The sequence below is a fragment of the Equus caballus genome, chromosome 1 (assembly GCF_041296265.1).
Source record: "Equus caballus isolate H_3958 breed thoroughbred chromosome 1, TB-T2T, whole genome shotgun sequence".
NCBI lineage: Eukaryota > Metazoa > Chordata > Mammalia > Perissodactyla > Equidae > Equus > Equus caballus.
Window position 1 is genome coordinate 93,101,333 of NC_091684.1, and position 17,807 is coordinate 93,119,139.

Sequence of the window (17,807 nt, forward strand, 5' to 3'; positions counted from 1 at the left end):
TGGCTTCGAGCAAGGGCTCTGGGGTGGCCAGCCTGTGTGAGTCCTCGTTCTTCCATTCCCTAGCCCCCTGTCTTGAGTAAATTAGAGACCACCTCCGCTTCCTCATCTATCAAATGAGGATCTTGATCAGAAATAGGCCTGAATTCATAGGATTGGATGAGGAGCACATGAGTTAGAGCATCTGAGGCCCTTGGAACAGTGTGTGGCACATGGGACGTGCTCGACAAACACCGTCATTATTAACCAGACTAGCTCTGTTTTCATTTTCAAGTGACCAGTTCCACTCACTTTTAAAAGACCCGACGAAATGTCCGCTTCTCCCAAACTTCTCCCGTATCTCTAAACTTTACTGCAGTTGCCACTCCCCGTTTCCTTGTAACCCTCACTGTTACAATGTTGGCAATGATGGGGGCTCCTTCTGTCCCTGGGAGGGTTTCCTGGTTCTGGCACCCATTGCCCCCCCTGGGGCTTCACGGGGCTGCATGTGATGCGCTTTGCATCCTGGGATGGTCAGAGATGACCCATCCTGGCCAGGCATGCAGTCGGTCTTTCATTATTGGGGGTTCCATGGAAACTCTCAAAGAAAAAAGCAGCAGGGCCCTGCCCCATGCCGGCAGGATTTGCATAACAATAGTGGGTGTCCGGAGAAAAAGGCTTAGCAACACAAAGAATTTTCCTGCGCTGTCTTAATGGCCAGCCTGTGTTCACAATTCATTAATGCAGAGGATGGTTATTAATGGCCGAGGGAGGCACTCGGGTCTGTTCGGGGAAGCGCGAGCCACAGGACCACGGCGCGCTGGGGGCGGGACAGCCACAGTCAACAGAGGCACTGTCCCCAGCGCACTTAGCCCCCTGCCTCTAACCTGTGATTCAAAGAGCTGGGTGTGAGGTGGGAGCTAATCACCGCTGCCCGAGGAGAGCGTTCATCCCTCCGTCTGCGCTCACACCCGGAGCACAGCCACTCTCCAGTGCTGGCTCGGGCAGCGCGCAGGCCGAGGCATCTCGGCTGACTTTCCCGGAGAGGGGCGGGAGGAGGGCAAGGCAGGCGTGTAGGGACACTCAGTCTCTGGTGTGGTTCCCCGGAGTCAGGCCTGAGCTGAGCGAACAGCAGCAGAGCGAGAGGATGGGGTCAGACCCCATCTTAGGCTCCCCTCCACATCCCCTCCTGGGGAGGAGAGAGGGCCCCTCCGCCGTCCCACCCCACGTGGGATCCGGGATGGGAGGAGCCTGGAGGCAGACAGATGGGGCCCCACCTCCGTAGCTGAGCTGCGTCGGTCCATCCAGGCTCAGAGGACTGAAGGTGATGCTGTGTGTAGGCACCCCGCCCCGTGCTGGCATGCAGTGGGCGCTCAGGAGATGCCAGCAATCGGAGTAGCATCGCGTGTGTGGGGATGAGGGGAGGCGAGGGGCAGGGGTCTGTGCTGGGAAAGGGTCGGGCCCTGTCCTTCCTGAGAGCAGAGCCCCTTAATTAGCCCAGGAAGTGAATGATTTTAAGCACTCACATAACCACCCTCTGGACTTGCCTATGCCCCAGGGGCCCCGAATCCCGTGTCCCTTTCTACTCGTGTCACTTTTCCTGGCCCTAAATGAGATGCTATGCTGACTTTTATGGTAATAGGGCTTAGCTGTTCCAGACACTATTGTCTAGTCTTGACTTTTCTGAACTTTACATGTATATACATATAAATGGAATCGTACAGTGCACATCTTTCACGTGTGGCTTCTTTGGCTCAGCATTATGTTTGTGAGATTCATCCATGTAATTAGGTTTAGTTGTAGATTCTTTATGATATTTTATGCACATGATTATCTATTTTTCCTTTCTTTTTTTTGTCTGACTGTGCTGGTCAGCACCTCTAGTACAGGATGGAACAGAAGTGGTGATAATGGCATCCTTGCTTTATTCTATCTTGTTTTGTAAGATATATTTTTTTTTTGGTGAGGAAGATTGGCCCTGAGCTAACCATCTGTTGCCCATCTTCCTCTTTTTTCTTTTTCTCCCCAAAGCCTCAGTACATAGTTGTATATCCGAGTTGTAAGTCATTCTAGTTCTTCTGTGTGGGATGCTGCCACAGCATGGCTTGATGAGCAGTGGGTAGGTCCACGCCCAGGATCCGAACCTGTGAACCCTGGGTCTCTGAAGCGGAACGCATGAACTGAACCACTCAGCCACAGGGTTGGTCCCTATTCTACTTTTTATAACAGCTTTATTGAGATATAATTCACCATTATACCATACAACTCATCCATTGAAGGGGACAACTGAATGATTTTGAGTTTATTCAAGGAGCTGTGCAACCATCATTACAATGAACATTAGGATACTGTCATCACCCCATACCTATTGTCTGTCACTCCCCGTTTCCCCGACAGCCCCAGCCCCAGGCAACCGCTAAGATTTCTGTCTCTATAGATTGTGGACATTCTGCCGTTGCTCTTGTGGCATTTCATACAAGTGGAAACGTACACTACATCATCTTTGTGATGGATCCTTGCCTATTCCTGAGCTCAGGGGGAAGCTCTCGGCGTTTCACAATTGTGTTTGCTGTCTTCTTTTTCCTTCAGATACCCTTTATCAAGTAAAGATATTTTCTTCTTGCTCTGGTTTCCTAAGCATTTTAATTATTATTTAAAAAAATCGTGAATATGAATGGATGTTGAATTTCATCCAATACTTTTTCAGCTCTTAAGACAATCACATGATTTTTCTTTCTCAATATATTAATATAGTAAATTACGTTGATTGATTTTTTTAATGTCAAACCAACTGTGCATTCCCGGAATAAACCCAAATTAGATGTGGCGTGTTATCCCTTCTATGTGTAGCTGGATTCAGCTTGCCGATATTTTGTGCAGGGGTTTTGCCTCTGCAATCATGAAGAGATTGGCTTGTGATTTTCTTTTATTATAATCTCCATTCCTGGTTCTGGTATTGTTTTCCTTTACCTCAAAACGAAGTGTAAGATAAGTGGCAGCACTACCGCTCAGCTGTTTTATTCCCTCTCCTGATGCTGAGGCCTGGCTGGGCTCAGCCAGAAAGTTCTCCTGCTGCTTTTGCCTGGGGTGTCTCCCGAGGTTGCAGTCGGATGGCAGCTCGCTGGTGCTTACCAGATGGTGTCACTTCCTTGTCTGGTCTTGGCAGGGATGTTGGGAAGCTTGGGGTTCTCTTTTTCTCTCTCCCCATGGCACGTTTGTTGGTTGATTCCCAAGAGTATAAAAGCGGAAGGTGCCAGGCCTTCTCAAGGCTGCACTCAGAACAGACACAGTGTGGCTTCTGGTGTGTTCTATTGATTAAAGTGGGTCACAGGGCCAACCCAGACTCGAGTGGAGGGGCCTGCACACAGGCGTGAGTCCTGGGAAGCTGGTTCATTACAGGCCCTCTCGGAGACTGGCGGACACAGGCATTGGGGATACTCTGGCGTCTTGACATGAGTTGGGGGGTTTTTGAACCTACCTTACTTCCTGATCTTGACTATAAGCCCCTCAAGGGCACTGGCCATATGTCACTCCCCTCTAGGTCCTTCCAGGCCACTCCCTTCTGCCCCCAACATGGAGTCTGGTGCAGAGTAACAGGTGGTGGAGTTTGGGTAAAGGAGGAAAGCAGGTCGTGCTGCTCTGGGCCTGGGAGATGGGCCTCACTCAGAAGGCTCCAGTCTGCTGGCCCTGGCCTCCTGGACCTCAGAACCCACTGGGCCCTCCTGTCCTTCATTCAGGACTCGCTGAGCACCCCACTTTGTCAGACTCTGAATCGGGAGCTGAGCATCTGTTGATGAATTAGACACATCTCTACCCACAGGCAGGGGCCTGTGTCTGGCTGGGCTTGGAGAGACAGACGGGTCAACAAAGAATTCCACCTCATGTGACACAGTCATGTGCTCTCATAGAGGAGAACAAGGGCATGCGAGGTGAGGGGGAAGCCCAGAGGAAGGAGGAACTCTTTTCTCTGTAGGAATGAGGAGGGCTTTCCAAAGGAGATGCTTGAGTTGGGCTTGAAGGAAGCATAGGAGTTGCCCAGAGGGTGAGAGCAATCCAGGCAGAGAGAATGGCATGTGCAAAGGCACTGTGGCTGGCAGGGCTGGTATGTTGAGGAAAAGGCAAAGCATAAGGTTTGATGGAGCCAGAGTCCTAGGAGAGGACAGCATGGCTTGAAGGTGAGCCCAAGTTCTGGAGTCAGACCGGCCATGGTCCATAACTGTCTCCTTCTGGTTATAGTGTCAACTTAGGGCAGACTCCAGTCTCGTGATCTGTGAAATGAGGATCCTGCTGGCCATACCGAATGGTGCCTGTGATTGGAAGGGTGTGTATCTGTGTCTGGCACATCCAAGAGTCCAGGAGGTGGTGGCAATTGTTGTTAGGGTTGTGATGATGAGGCTGAGAAGTCACTTGGGGGTCTGGTTAAGGTTTGGGTCTGAACCTCTGGGGCCAAGGGTCCTGCTTCCTGCAGGCACTTGCCCCCAAGTGGGAGAGGCTCCCAGCCTCCAAGGCACAGTTCATGAGGTCCTTGGTGTGTGCAGCTGCAATAATACAGCACAGCCCTCTCAGGGCCCTGGCTTGTCTCTGAGGGTACAGATGTTTGGGGAACAGAGAATCAGAGGGGCAGAACATGGTCTGTCCTCATGGGGGAAGTGGCTGGGTCAACCCTAGGCCCCCCATGCCCAGCTGATGTCAGGAAGAAAGAGTAAAGAATCCTAGCACTTGAGATTCAGAAGGAGTCTCTTTGAGAGTATGTTACCACTGCTTCTCCAGAATACAGTGAGGGAAACTGAGGCCCAGAGAGGGGATAGGACTGCCCAAGGTCACGCAGTGCATTTGTGTGAGGTAGGACAACTCAGGGACCCAGGTGTCCTGCCTTCCAGCCCCCCACGCCCTGTATTGATTCTGTTCCTTTTACAGGCACCTGCTGTCATCCTCTGGCTTTAAAAACTGCAGCTCACTTTCCAGAAGCCATTTCCTATGGGTGCTGATGGGTTTGCCCTTCCTGCTAATCAATGGGGCCCTGGAGTGCAGGGAGCTGAGCACAAGCTTTCTGGCCTGTGCCCAGAGGCAGCGGGAGACGCAGCCTGTGCATCCAGAGCTCAGGCTGCTGCTGGAAGGAGGGAGGGAGCGCAGCGCTAACTGGCATGGGACTGCCCCGAACATGTGTTCCTCTTCCCCTCTGGCTGTGCCAGAGCCCTTGGATCTGGGTGCTGTCACTATCTGTTTACCCTTCAAAGACATCCAAGCAGAAACGGGACATTGGTGCTGGTCCTGAGACTATCTCAGCACCAGGAATGGTTGGCTGAGCCCACTCCCGCCAAGGAGCGTTTGCTGAGTGAATAAGCAGGTGTCGAGACAGTGGTGGTACATGTGATAGGTAGAATTAAGACATGGGTAGGATTTAGCGTCCATTCCACCAGAATCACCTGCCAAATTCACCTGGAGACTTGGGCGTTAATCAGATCGGGTCACTTTGTCATGACCGCAGCTTTTCTTTCCGTGGGGCATTGGGGAAACTTAGAATCTGAGAGAGAGACACTTTGAGGAACTGAAATACGTCAGCTGGTCCGGAAAGATAGCTTTTCCTCCCTTTCTTCCTTCTCCAAATCTTTGAGTCTTTGCTTTGTACCCAAATGGGACATTTTAGTTCTGGCATCAGGAGGATGGGGGTGGGGTGGGTGAAGGGCACTCAGAGCACGTTTGGGAAATGAGGTGGGAAGAAAAATAAACACAGCTCCTGGCGGAAGGGACATATAAGCCATTCAACAGAGACAAGCGCTTCTGGGTTCCTTGGTAGAAGACATCCAGGAGTGAATTCAACCTCGTGTGTCTGACCGTTGGTGAGCACACTCAGCCACAGCATCTGAAAATCTATGCTTAAATATTGCAGGCATCCACCAACATCCCACTCAAACGTTCCGTGTCAACTCTCGGAAACCGCTGTTACGAATCACAAAATATGTTTGTTTATCTATGGTACTATGAAGCAAAGAGAGATGAACTACGGTATTTGCATTAAATGTCTCCTAAGTCCACACACTCATTTCCTTGTTCAATTCTGTTACCCTTAACCTGACCATTCTACAGGAAATCAGAGTGCGAGCCACTTGGAACCAAAATTGTAGTTCACGTGCCTCTATGGTGAAAATGTGCTATCGGCAGAGACGAGACAGAACTAACTTAATTTTTCCTGTCAGTCTGTGTAGTAGATCAATTAAACTGCCAAGGAGATCAAATATTTCAGACTGTATTTATTACATTAAGTATTTATGTTCAGGCCAAGCCTTTAAAGCATGATGTCATATAGGAATGCAGGCCGATGAGATCAATTCGGCAGAATTTGCTGTAACTTAATGGAAATCTAATTGTGTGTTTTAATTTAGCGTCCGGGAGGTAGTATGTTTTCCAAACAAAAGAATTTTCAGGCTGCATTTAGGGCCAGATGGCTCTTGCACAGACTTTAGTGATGGCACATGTTGTGGGGCCAGAGGGAGGAAGTCATGGCCTTTTTGGGGGTCCGCTGGCTGGGGGCTTGGTCGCGTCCCATGCAAAGGGACTCACTGCCTTTGATCCCCACAGAATGGGAGATGGATGGAACGTGCCTGGTGGATTTTCCATGGTGCTTCCTCAGCTCCATGTTCGCTGGTCAATAACTGCAGTGCAGACTGAGGCCATTAGCCATCGTGGAGTGGCATGCAGGGTGCTGAGGACTAATCTGTATTCCTCAGCGACTGCCATGGGACTCTGTTCTAGAAGAGAGCATCCCTTCCCATCATCTGAACAAAAGGAGACCAGAAATTACGAGTCACAAAAAGGACACCATTTTCATGAGCATAATACCTGGCCAGTTTAGAAAGGATGCCAAATACAGTAAAACACACGGAAGAATAAAAAAATCACATCACTCGTAACCTTAGTACCCAGAATCAAATCACTATGAATTTTTGGTATTGGTACATTTGTTCTCTTCTCATTTATAAATGTATAGCTCTAATAAATTTATGTATTTTATAACTTAGAAATTAAAAAATTTTAAAATAGTTTAAATTTATAAGTATTTTACATTTCTAAATAAATTTATGTATATATACACCTATGATCCCATGGTATATGGCCATACATATACACATCTGTACTGTGTGTATATATGGACGTATTATGGATATATGGATATATATGTATACACATATACATACATATACACATATACATACAAATACCAAAATGGGATCATATTGATTTACTGTTTCTTAACCTGCCTCTTAAACTTAATATTTTATTATATTTTTTTTCATGGCACTAAATATCCTCCTGTAATACAAGTTTGTCGTAGCTTCAGTGCGTTCTCTATGACTCTAACCTGTTCAGTCAATTCCCTATTATTGGGCTATTCGGTTATTCATAGCTTTTCGTTGCCATATGCCACACTGGGACGACTTCCTTTGCAGCTAATTTAATTTTTAGCCCATTCATGATTATAGCTTTTTGATAGATTTTCTTTTAAAAAAGAAAGAAAATTAGAGCCCCAAGACTGGAAATCTATTAATTAAAAGATGAGACTTTTGAAAGTTTGTTTCGCTTACTCCTCAAAATTCTGTTGGCAGAATAAATTACTCTACTTGTGGTCAGGTGGGAAAGGCTTCACGGAGGAACCGAGAGAGCTGTGGAAACGGTGGAGGGGCTGTGTGTAACGCGGGGCGGAGGAGCTGCGCTGAGGAGGACGCTCCGGGCACGAGGGTGCATCTTGCAGCCGATCTCGGGGTTTGTCCTGAGTGTCCTCCGGGGGATGCTCGGAACAAGCTGAGCTCTTCAGCTGGTCGCTGAAACGAAAGCTGTGAATTGTGACTTAGACTTGCCCTTTAATTTGTGTGGGGTTATGGACGTAATAGTTGTTCGAGGACTTGGTACTTGGTGCTCTATAGGATTTCTCCCACAGGTGGCTCTGTCACCTCCTCTTACAGACGAGGAAGCTGAAACTCGGAAAGATGATGAGAAGTCCCATGACTGGTTAGCGGTGGAGCCAAACTCCAAAACCCACTTTCTTCTGCCTCAGCAGGATGCACCCGGCTTTCAGGCCACAGAGAGGTCTTCTCATCACTCTCATTTTATAGGATTTTGATAATGACAACTCAGTTTCGAGGTAGACATGTTCTAAAGTGTCATTGCCACCTTCCTGATGCAATTAAGAGAGGTGCTGGGCCTCTCTCGTGACTGACTCAGCGTGGCCCGTCACCAACAGTGGCAGGCATGGCGCAGTGTTCAAACGTCATCTCTTGTGACAGGTCCTGCTGTCGCCCAGTGCCGCTCGCCCATCCTGAGGGTCCTGCTTTGCTTGCCCATGTACTAAAGGCTCCAGGTTATGGCACATTTCGAGTTTTTTGGCTGTCTTAGAAATTTGGGTCTCTTTTCTCAGTATTCCCCATCCACGTGTCTGCCATTAGCAGCCATCTTTCTTTCTAGTTTGTGGCGGTCTTGTAAGTGCAACAACTTTAATGCTGGAAGCGTGCTTGGGAGGATCTTTGAGCACTTGGTGAGGGCCTTGCGCCTGCTTTTCATGGGCAAAGGGCATGCACTTGGGGGTCTGGGTGTTTACTTGGTAAATATTTGTTTGTCTGTCTCCCTGAGCACCGCAGAGGATGCGTCTCCATCTTGTTCCTTCTGGGTTTCAGTAGTGCTCCGGGTCGATGAAGTGGTTCGGGCCCCGGAGGCCTATGGGAAAATCTGGTGTTGCTATGGGTACTTTGAAATGAGGGAGAAATCTAGAGTCAGTTTTAAAAGGATCCTCCTTGTGGAGATCATTTTTTTCTTCGTTAAACAATGATTGCAGGAGTTAAGAGAGATGCTAGTGTTGGACAATTTAGGTTAGATTGAAATCAGTTGAAATTCTGAAAACATACTTTAAAGTTGGAAGGAGAACTCAGTTTGATAATTCACATCCTATTCTGAACCCACTCCATTTTTGTTAAAAGGGGTTTAAAAATTTATCTTTTCCGATAGCCCATATTTTGCATGAAGATTCTCTATGACATCTTGTCAAGGGGGCTTCAGGGTGTTATGAGCAGAAACCATCACCCCCAGAGAGCTCTCTGCACATGCATAGCATGCTGCTGGTAAAGAAAAGAAAACCTTTCTTTCTCTCACTTCCACCCATTGCTTCTATTCCAGCCTCCGCAGCTAGAGAGAGAGAGTGAGGCAGTAACCTCATATCCATTGTGCCTTGGGGTCCACTCAGCTACACAGCACAAGTTCTTTCACTTTTCACCCCTCCCACCCTTCCTCCTTTTCTCCCTCTGGTCTGATGGTCTGACTGTGACAGAGGCGAGAAGGACTTTACCCTCCCTTTTTCTGCAGGTTCTGCCTCTGTGAAGGCAACCCACAACTGTATGGCATCTCTGTGAGCTTATTGTGAAGTCATACTGACCACAGGCTCTACTGCCGAGCCATGTCCTCCTCTGTATAGTTGGATCCTAGGCCACAGATCATAGACTTTACACTTTTCCCTGATAAACATCGTCGCGTTAGATTTGCCTCCTTGTTCCCTTTTGATCTTGTCTGTTGCACAGATCGCCTCTCAGTCTTGCCTGTGTCTACGTTCCGGGTTGGCACATCTTCCATCTTCTCACCCAGGTAAGGGCAGGGCAGAGAGAAGACGGCTCCCAGTGGTTCATATTTCAGCATTCCTCGACGTGGCTGTTTAGACATTTATGAGTCCACTGATAAGCAGTGGCCCCCTGTGATGGACACGTGAGCTCCTGTTTAGACTTGGGGTGTAGAGAAGGAAAGAGGGTGACATCTGTGAGGGGCAGTGTACCAAAGACTCTTGTTGGCCTGGGTGCCTCTCTCAGGGTCTGCCGCCCTGCTGTGGGAATGCCTGCCCGGCGGGCACGGGGCAGAGTCCTGGGCCAGAGGCAGGGCTCTGGGGAGGCGTACCAGCCGTGCAGCGCTTCCTCGGGGGCTCGGTGAGTGGGGTGGGTCGAGGACCTGCCCAGGTATGTGAGGTGGTGTGTGGCCCGGCACGTGCGCGGGGCCCAGGGGACTTCGGAGGTCCTCACCCGCTGGAAGAGCCAGGAGGCAGTCTCGATAGCCACAGGCATCCTCCCCTTGACTGACCTGAACTCTCCTTTGGCTCTTATGGTTTTGTTTTTTCAAAAATTTAATCTAATTGATATATTTATTTATTTTTTGTGAGGAAGATTGGCCCTGAGCTAACATCTGTTGCCAATCTTCCTCTTCTTGCTTGAGGGAGATTGGCCCCGAGCTAACATCTGTGCCCATCTTCCCCTATTTTACGTGGGATGCTGCCAGGGTGTGGCTCGGTCCGTGGCCGCCGAAGCCGGGTGCGCAAACTTAACCACAACGCCACCGGGCTGGCCCCTAATTTAATTTTTAATTATGGTAAAATACACGTGAGGTACAATTTACTGTCTTAACCATTTTTAAGTGTACAGTTCAGAAGTATTATGTACGTTCCCATTGTTGTGGAGCCATCATGCCCACGCATCCCCAGGCCTTTTCATCTTCCCAAACTGAAACTCTGGCCCCATGAAGCAACAGCTCCTCATGCCCCTCCTCCCCCAGCCCCTGGCGGCCACCGGTCTACTCTCCTTCTCTATGAATCTGACCGCTTTAGGCTCCTTGTGTAAGCAGAATCGCACGACATTTGTCTTTTTGTGACTGGCTTAGTTCATATTGTGATGTCCTCAAGGTTCAGCCATGTTGTAGCCTGTGTCAGAATTTCCTTCCTTTTTAAGGCCGAATAACACGCCCCTGTATGCATAGTCCTCACAATTTTTAACCACAGGGTCTCGCAGAGCGGTCGGACTCATCTGGTCCTCAGTTTCCCCGTGTCTCTAGTGTGGGGGTGAGCTAGATGATGTTCACAGCCTCTTCTCCCCTCTGCAGCCTTGGTTCTGTGAGGTAATTTATTTCTCTTGCCCTCTGAGTCTGGGTTTTGCAGGCCAGGGGTGTCATTATCGGTGGCTTTCTTGGGGGCTCACCCATAGCAGGTGCCACCTAGCAGGTGTCAGCTGCCTCATCCCAGGGGCACTCCTTCCTCCTGCAGGTGACGTCTTATCCTGGAGTCACAGACCCTTTAACTCCCCCTTTGATGCTTACCTTGGAGCGAGGCCTTACTGGGGGCAAGAATCAGCCTGCGACACGGTAAGCCCACCTTTGGCGTGTTGGCCTGACACGGGGCCGGCTGCCTAGGGCTGAGCCTGAGGACCGTGGCCCCTTCGGGGTCCCCGCCAGCCCACAGCCCCATGAAGTGCTCTCAGATCTCCAGCACCTGGGCTCCCCAGCCCCTTGCAGCCCCTCTGCAAGTGTTCTGGTGCGGGGCCCTCTAATTTCAGTCTTCTCTCCTTTTAACATTCATTTAAAATTAAAATTACGGTTCTGAGTTTTAAAAAAATTCATATTTGTTGTAGAAAAATGAGAAAAATTCTAGAAAAGACAAAGAGAGGACAAGCTTCAGTCTGCCCACTGCTGAGGGGGTTTGCCATTCTTTCTGTTTTGATCTCTTCACCCATGAGCTCCCCTTTGGAGGGGAGGAGGGCCTCCCCCAGGGGGTGGGTGCCGGCCCTCGGGATGGCTCCCAGCGCTAGTGCACAGGCACAGTCCTGGCAATGACCGTGCCTTCTCACAGAGCCCTGACTGCTGTCATTGTGCCGCTGTGTCTGTGTGAGAGCCACCAGGGGAAGCGGGACAGTCGGGACCCGGGAAGTGACCCAATGTGACTCACTGTTGCTGGAAACGTCACCAGGCTTGGGGCCGGCCAAGGTGTGGGCTGTGGGACGGGCTCCCAGAATTCCCCTTGTCAGCTTGGCATCTGTGGTTTGTCTCGCGCACATCCTGGCAGCTGCTGCCCACTGGATGGGCCCCTGGGTCAAAGCTGAGGCCTGAAGTGATGGCTGCATTGTCACCTCCTAGTACACTCCTGGAGGAGGATGGAAAGGCCACCAGAAGGTTCTGGTTCCACCTCTGCAATGAACTGTGCAAACGTGGGCCAGTCACTCCTGGAGCCTCAGTTTCCTTACCTGGAGAGTGGGGATGAGCCGTGTACGTCCACCCCTCAGGGTGGCCAGAACGGTGATGTGAGCCAGCAGCGGGGCTAGTGGCTGGTCTCTACAGGTGGAGCCGGGGCTGCGCGGCCCTCATCCTCCCTCCTTTCTTCTCTTCCTCCCTTCCTTTCTCCCTCCTTCTCTTCTTTCCCTCCTCCCTCCCTCCTTCCACAAATATTTCTCAAGGGCCTGGCCCGTTCCAGGCACTCTGCTAGGTGTTGGGGACAGAGCAGTGAACGAGACAGAAGGGAACTTGCCACCTTGGGAGCTGATGGTCTTGGGGGAGGCTGTGGGGAGACAGACACCATACAAGTCAACAGCCACGAACAGTCCACCTGCCATTCATGGCCAGTGCTGCGCAGGTGTGAGCAGCGGGCTCTGACAGAGTGCGAGCAGGGAGCCGACACTGCGTGGGGGTCCTGAAGGGCTCACTGAGGAGGTGACATCCCTGAAGGCTTACAGAGAGACAGAGAGGTGTGAGCAGAGCTTTCCAAGGCTGAGGGAGCGTCTCCTTGCTCACAGGCAGAGCCTGGTGAAGGGCCCAAGGCGGAGGAAGGCATCCTTTTTCCCAGACAGAGGAACACGGTGGTTAAGGAGCCGGCCCTCTGCTTGGGTGCGGTCCAGCTCTGCTACTCATTATTTAACCTCAGTCTCCCCATCTGCAAAAGGGGATGATGACAGAGCCTACCTCTTAGAATTGTCCCCAAGCGGAGATGCGTGAGGCGTGATGTGCTTAGAACCTGGTACCCACGACTGTTGCTCTAGTCAGTGCAGCTCCCTCCTAGGCCTTTGCTGGGACGCTGGTGTGAGCATCTGGAAGGGGGCCTGGGCGGCATGTAAGAGGGAGTAGGAGCCAAGGGCTTGACGGCTGCAGGCAGGAATTTGGATTCACTCAACAAATGTGGCTTTTGGCTCAAAAATACTGCCTAATTGCAATGCTGCTTCTTCCAAAGGCAGTGAGCACTGTCAGAAGGAGCCGAGAGACTGGCTTTGCTGACCCTCCCTCGCCAGAGAGGGAGAAGTGGTTGGCCTACCCACATGGAGCCAGTGGCCATGGTGACCCAAACGTCAATGTCAGGCACTATATCCCAGCTGTTCTTGGCAGGGCCACGGTGGGCCATCTCCTGCTCCCCTGGTGGGATCGGACTCTGCAGCTGGCCCAGGCTCGTAGGGGAAGGTGGGGGGGTGGGGTGGAGGCCATGGGGATGCGTGTCTCCTCCAGGGGTCACACATGGGGGGGGGTCCCCATCTGACCTATCCAGGGGCTCAGAAAATCTCTCAAATAATGTCATGCTGGCAGCTGAGTCTGCCCACCATGTCTGGGTGCAAAGTCTGTGCGACTCCTGCCTCCACATCTGCTGGTGGTGGGCTGTTGGAGCCCAGGGGTGTCCCTTAAGGATGGGCATGGTGTCGGCACTGCTTAGTTCTCCCCTCGGAGCTTAAATGGCCAACAAGACCACAGATTCTACAGCCAGACTCTCTAAACCCCCCTACACACACACACCTCCCTTTCTCTTTGTTTGCCCCCATCTCAGAAGTTGCACCCCCATTCAGTCGGGTGCCCAGGCCCAAACCTGGCATTGCGTGTGAATCCTTCCTTTCCATCACCTTCTACCTGTAGTCCATGAGCAATTCGCACAGGCTCTAACCTTCAGTGTAAATCCAGAGTCTGGCCACCTCTCACCACCTCCCCTCCAGCCACCTCGGGCCGAGCCCCGTCCACTGGGCCTGCATTATCCCAGCAGCCTCCTGCCCTCTCCCTGATCCAGATAACCCTCCGCACGCTCCAGTCAAACTAACTGAGGCTGTCCTGCACTGTGTCCTGCAAGGCGGCCCGGCGCTGGGGGCCCCTGACCCCTCGGCCACCCCACTCGTCTGCATCGTCTGGCTTCAGTCCCTCTGAACTCCCTGCTGCTCCCTGAACAGGCGACTCTGTCCCCAGCTCCGTGCCTTTGCTCTGCTCTTCTCCTAGCTGCGTGCTGTGCTCTCTCCGGGACATGCACATGGCTGTCTCTCTCTGACTCGCTGCACTCAGGTCTATGCCAAGCATCGCCCTCCACTCACGGTTTCCATGGCGCTGACCCCCGCCTGCCTCTGCACTGGGGATGCTCAGGCTCCCGTGTGCCTGTCCCCAGAACTGGGCTCCCTGGGGCCAGAGTCCTGCCACCTTCTTCCTGCAGATTAGTCACTAGGGCCCAGAACAGCGCCAGGTGCTCATGGGGTAGCCGTGGAATAAACGCATGATTGAGGAGGATGCCTGAAGAGGAAGGCTCCTCAAACCCAGCCCAGCAGAGGGTCTGTTCTTGGAGTGGTTCATGCAGAGCTGGCCTGCAGGCTTGGGGCTGGCACTTGTTCCTGAGGCCCATTCCATACGGCGGACCTGTGCTAAGTGCTTTCCAAACCGATTCCTTCAGAGGTTCTCAAATCTCCGTTCATGGTGCCCTGAGGGTCTCAGTTAATTTTTCAGGACACTCTTGGGCCACAAGAAATACCTAATGGTTCTCTTCCTTAAAGGGTTAGGTCCAAGCAACTCGGTAAGTATTTAGGTCCCAACAACATAGTAGCTATTTGAAGTATAATATTTATGAGTCAAAGAAAAATAATATTTTCCTTTGATTCTTAAATAGCCATTGTTACTTTCCGATGAGCTGTGTGCCCTGTGGGCCCTGTGCGGCTTCTCCGACCTTGGAATCACATTGGACACCATCACCCTCATTTTATGTTCCATGTGGATTTTTGTGTGGTGCTTGCAAAACATTGCAAAACTCAGCTTCACAAAAATACGACATCCTTGAGAGGAGTGCAGCGTGATCTCGCGTTAGAGCTGGGAGCTGCCTCCAGCCAGCAGCTTGTACGGCCTCTGATGGATGTGGCTGGGTGTCCCTTGACTTCAGAAATTTAGCACATCCCTCCAGTGGCCCTGCGAATTCTTAGGGATGCTTGGGCACATAGTTTGGGGAGTGTGGGATTCCTTCATTGGATCCTCATAATGATCCTGTGAGGTAGGTGTGATTCCATTTTACATTCCAGAAGGAGAAGCCAAGACTCAGAGAAGCTAAGATACTGGCCTAAGGCCACACAGCTGGTTGGTGAGGGAATCAGGACTGACTAGGCTCCCTCACTCTCTGACAATCCCTTGGACAGTCAACTGGATCTCTTAAACTGTGCATCTTTGGGGTCCTGAGCACTTGTCGTCGCTCGCTTTACTGTCTAGAGCCACAGTCAGTCAGCCCCTTGGCCCCACCCCAAGTTCTGAGAGACAGAACGTGGACAGTGACGGCAGCCTGTTGTTTTCTCCCTCCAGGGGGCCCGCTGTGCTCCTGCTGCGTCCCGGACCCCATGGGGCTCTCCTTCCTCCCCACCTACGGCTGCCAGAGCAACCGCACAGCCAGTGTGGCCGCGCTGCGCATGAAGGCTCGCGAACACTCGGAGGCTGTCCTGCAGTCAGCCAACCTCCTGGGCTCCAGCAGCAGCAGCCCCAGCCCTGCAGCCAAGCCGGTGCCCCCCGACGGCAGCCAGGACAAGACGCCCCCAACCAAGGACCACAGCGAGGGGGAGAAGAGTGTATGAGGGTCCCGGGAGCCCACGCCAGGCACCCTCCCCGCCCCCTGCTTCTCCCAACCTCAGCCCCTGTGGAAAACTCTCCTAAGAGCAAGGAGAAGCTTGCAGCCCAGGGCCTCCTCGAGGACCCAGGAGGGGAAGGAAGATCGCAGCCCCCTCGGCATCTGGAGGGTGCCTCTGGAGTCCCGCCGGCGGGGCTGTGTTGTCCTGGCTTCTCTGGTGACAGGTCCCCAGGGTACTGAGAGCCCACCCTGTGGTGAGACCCCTGGGGTCTCCATCCAGGTCCAGAAGCACTGGAGGGAAGTGGAGCTGGTCATCAGCGCCTTCCTGTTCCTTTCCTGGGCCACCTTTGAAGGTCTCGTCAACCCCGAGAACTGTGGCACAGTCGTCCTTGGGAGATGCCCGGGGCTAAGTGTCATGCTCTGAAACAGGACCGTCCCCGTTACATTAAGAACCAGGAAACTGCTGTAACCCCGACCCCCTCTTGTTCCCCTCCACCAAGACGAGCAGCAACGCCCTCCTTTCTCCCACTGGAGGATGTTGGTTGGGCGCTCGGTTGGGTCTGAAGGTGAGAAGATGTCAGGTGGGAAGGGGCTGATGCCACACAGCCTGTTCTAGGGGTCCGTGGTGGCTCTGCCCCTGGCAGTTTCCACTGGGCACTTCCGGCCAGGGAGGCCGGGCCAATCAGGCAGGCCATCAGCTCCGTAACCTGGGGCCACCATCTTGACACTGCAGGCACAGAGCGAGTGTGAGCCCCCCAACAGCACTGGACTAGACTCCAGGTCGGTGGGCAGTTGACCAATCCGGAAGCAGTGTTCCGTCCCTCGGAGGAGGAAGGACCCCCAGGACCGCCTCTGACGCGAGGACACGTCCGGATGAACTGATTTCCTAAGGTCCCTGGCACGTGGAGGGGCCCCCTCAGTGGTGGCTTTTTTTTTTTTTTTTTTACTGAAGAAATAGTGGGAAATGAGACGAGAATGGCATATGTGCAGAAATGGAGCTTGGGAAGAGGGCTTCCTTGGGGCGTGAAGAGGATTCATTCCAAAGGGCCAAATTTCATGGGGATTTCCGTTTCCGTCTAGCGTGTGTGTTTTCTCCCGTGTGGATGGTCAGCTTGAAGAGCTCAAAGGGGAAATGTGCAATAGTGTCAGCTGTGTCCCTCTGGCGGGGCGTCTACCGGAAAGGTTGCCATCTTTGATGGTTTCCTGATGGTGTTTCCATGCAAACCGTCACTGCTTTCAGGATATTTTCTGTTTGGTTATTATAATCAAAAGGTTCTCCCTTCAGATCACCTCTTTATCCTTTTTACCCTTTCCCCCAAGAAGACCCCCAGAATAATACTCCTCAGTGCATTGTGCCTCGTCTCTGATGACCGCAAAGCGTTGGATAAAATACACTGTCTCTTTAAAAAAAAAAAAATCAGCTCCTTCCTCTTGCTGTATTTTGCTTGTTGAGTACAAAGATGATGCGACTTGCCAAAAAGCAGCGAAGTCGCTTCCACTTCTTCCCTGTAATTACGAATGTTCTGTGGAACGATGTAAGCTTCAGCCCTTATGTACACTAACTCTTCAATCTAATTGTTTGATTAAACTCGTATTTCCTCCAGAAAGGTACATAAATAAGTGAACTGTTGAGCAAATTAAGAATACTTAACAGCATTGCATCTGAAAAGTAGTTACGCTGATTAAATTTTGTGTCCTTGAGGACGTTCAGGAAATTACTTTTGATCGTCAATAACACAATTAAGTAAACTACACACACATTAGCATGAATAATTGATAAGAAATTATGTATTACCACGAAGCACTGATTTAATAATTCATGATGCGACACTCTAGTGACTGTGCAAAACTGGGTAACATCAAAAAGTCTGCCTCATGTTCCTGAAAGGAAAAAAAAAAAGAAGCACCAGACCTCTGCAGAGATGGAGTCCTTAGTTTTGTTGTACAAAGGCAAAAAGTAACCATGCATGATGTAGTTTCTGTTTGTTTAAATACCCAAATAAATTTAGAAGAGTTAAAAAGAAAGACAGAAAGAGCGCATCTCCTCTCTTTGTTCCTCGTGGCCCTTGGGCGCCAGGCCTGGGCCGGGGCGCTTCTCCGCTTTGGTCAGCGCGCAAATGGAAATGGTGGAGGGCTCTGAGATCTTGGTTCAGGAACCTTGTAGCCGATGCCAGGACAAGACAGGGCCTCTGTGCAGGCTGGTGCCCTC

The 17,807-nt window shown here is 51.3% G+C and overlaps 1 protein-coding gene across 9 annotated transcripts in view; it reads left to right on the forward strand.

The window, feature by feature from the left end:
• The window catches only part of DRGX (dorsal root ganglia homeobox), a 33,161-nt gene extending 15,663 nt beyond the window's left edge, over positions 1-17,498 (forward strand). For 8 of the 9 annotated variants that reach the window (XM_070264784.1, XM_070264805.1, XM_070264794.1 and 5 more), the window contains exon 7: positions 15,340-15,747. In XM_070264784.1, the coding sequence (XP_070120885.1) occupies positions 15,340-15,605 (266 nt within the window). In that variant the 3' untranslated portion in view covers positions 15,606-15,747. Of the gene's footprint in view, positions 1-15,339 lie in introns of all 9 variants that reach the window. The other variant, XM_070264822.1, reaches the window with a different exon arrangement.
• The last annotated feature ends 309 nt before the right edge of the window (positions 17,499-17,807 follow it).